We start from the raw sequence: 2,305 nt of genomic DNA, 5'->3' as shown, positions 1-2,305 counted from the left end.
TTAGCGGATGACACTACATTATTCCTAAAAGATGAAAATCAAATCTCTATTGCTATTGAAACTATCTCCATATTTTCCAAAGCTTCTGGATTGTACTTGAATATTCCTAAATGTGAACTTATGGCGATAAAAGAATGTTCGAAAACAGCTTTGTGTAACATTCCAATAAAACAAGAAGTTCGTTATTTAGGTATCATAATAACCAAAAATCAGGAAAGTAGAATCACTCAAAATTTTTATCCTATTCTAGAGAAACTCAAACGCAGATTTAATCAGTGGCTCTTAAGAGATTTGTCGTTAAAAGGCAGGGTATTAATAACTAAAGCAGAAGGCATCTCTCGTCTTACATACGCTGCATTGGCATTGCACCTTGATAAAAAACTTATAAAAGAGGTTGATAAGTTACTTTTCAACTTTATCTGGAAAAATAGGACACACTACATTAAAAAAACAGTTCTTATGAACTCCTATGTCAATGGAGGACTTAATGTGTTGGATTTTAACACTTTAAATAACACATTCAAAATAAATTGGTTGAAGAATCTAATTACTAATCCTACTTCCATTTGGAATACTATACCTGTGTTCATGTTTTCTAAGTTAGGTGGCACTGAATTTTTCCTTACTTGTAATTTTGATATTGATAAAATCCCTTTAAAAATCTCTGCTTTTCATCGTCAAGCTTTTTTAGCATGGACTCTTATTTACAAGCATAACTTTAGTCCACACAGTTATTATATCTGGAATAACAAGGATGTTTTATTTAAAAGAAAATCTCTCTTCTTAGATAGTTGGTTTAGGAATAACATTGTTTTAGTCAACCAATTATTTGATTCAAATGGTACGCTTTTCTCCTATGAAGAATTTTGTTTACATTTCAATTTAGCTATAAATCGTCATGATTATACAAAAGTATTTGGCTCAATACCATCAGGGGTTTGTATGCTGTTTAAGAATCAACCTAATATCACTTCATTCCACAGGCCGTTGGCATCTCCCATACAAACTTTTGTTGGCAAGATTTGCTTTTCTAAGCAATCTAAAAACAACAATAAATCGATCAGATCTTTATTTCAGAGTACCATAACCACGCTACCATTTTTTTGGTTTTGTAACCTTGTGCAAGACTTTTGGCCGAGATTATGTGTTTTTATCTCAGAAAATGTATTTAAAGGATTTGTACTGTTTTGGAACTATGTATTATTTGGTCTACAAAAACACCAAAGACATTTCAACATTGACAACAGATGTGTGATTAACTTGTTAATCTTGATGGCTAAATGTCATATTCACAAATCCAAACGTTTTGGAAGACATCCCTCTTTTATGTATTTTCCTATGAGCTTGTGCAATATCTTAATTCAATTAAGAACTCTACTAACCCAAAAGCTATAAAAACTATGGTTGTGTGTAAAAAAAAAAGAAGATCCTTCAATCACTTTACTCTTTGCTTTAATCAGTTAAACTTTTCCCCCTAGCAGGTTCCCCCTGTAGGTTCTGAATAATGTTTATTTGTTTGTTTATTGTATACATTTTTTGGTAAGCATAACACCTATAATATAATACTATTTAATTCTAGTTTGTATTGTACTGATGTTTAAATAAAGGTTTGTAAAAAAAAAAAGAAGAAGAAGAAGCAGCAGGGGGAGGAGACGAAGAAGAAGGGGTGTGCGTACTGTGCTCTTTGCTGTGTCTTTCCGCCGTTTTAAAAATGGGCACTTTTTGAAGAACCCGCATCAAAGTATTGTGGAGAAGCGTCGTGTTAAATCTAATTGATGAACGGCTTTTTGTCAGGTATGTATCGCAGCTGCGAAGACGAACGTACGTTCTCCTGTTAGGTTACAGCTGGTAGGAAGGTGCGTTCAGTGTGTCTTTGTAATTTTAAGTTTCCATGTCAAACGAGATGAAACAGTTATTTCTGGATGCGCAATTGTTCGCTGAGTTTGGTAACAATGTGTTTTTGTAAACCACGTGATGATTTAAGTCATTTAATCTTTACAGAACATGTGAGCGAGGCTAATAGAGCAATATTTTTATGTTTAGTAAACTGACGTTTCTAAATGTAACTGCTTTTATTTTATTAGTTCTGACGAGGACAGCTGAGTGATGTTGTTGGTGAGCTTGGATTAAATCATCTCTAAACAAAGAACTTGTCCTCGTGGTGACTGACTTGGGGAGTGGAGGTCAGTGAGCCCATTGTCTCTGCTGGTCCGACTCCAACTACAAAGCCGGCCCGCTCGCCCCCTCCTGAGTCTGAGAGGAGATCCAGAGTAAGTCAGTTATAACTACACTGGTTGCTTAACTT

At 34.5% G+C, this 2,305-nt stretch overlaps 1 protein-coding gene and 1 long non-coding RNA gene across 2 annotated transcripts; both read left to right on the top strand.

The window, feature by feature from the left end:
* Positions 1-6: 6 nt before the first annotated feature.
* LOC121813313 lies at positions 7-1,039 on the top strand (the record flags this gene model as incomplete). Its single annotated transcript, XM_042217008.1, is given in 1 exon segment — positions 7-1,039. A coding segment is annotated over 1 exon segment (919 nt), but the record flags the coding sequence as incomplete, so codon positions are not given.
* A 615-nt stretch (positions 1,040-1,654) lies between these two features.
* Positions 1,655-2,270, top strand: LOC121813314. Its single transcript, XR_006053635.1, has 2 exons — positions 1,655-1,794; positions 2,085-2,270. It is a non-coding gene; the product is annotated as an uncharacterized LOC121813314 (long non-coding RNA).
* Positions 2,271-2,305: the final 35 nt, after the last annotated feature.

Source organism: Haplochromis burtoni, unplaced genomic scaffold (genome assembly GCF_018398535.1).
Source record: "Haplochromis burtoni strain Fernald_Lab_line unplaced genomic scaffold, NCSU_Asbu1 Contig_1462, whole genome shotgun sequence".
Lineage (NCBI taxonomy): Eukaryota > Metazoa > Chordata > Actinopteri > Cichliformes > Cichlidae > Haplochromis > Haplochromis burtoni.
This window is presented reverse-complemented; position numbering and strand designations above follow the sequence as displayed.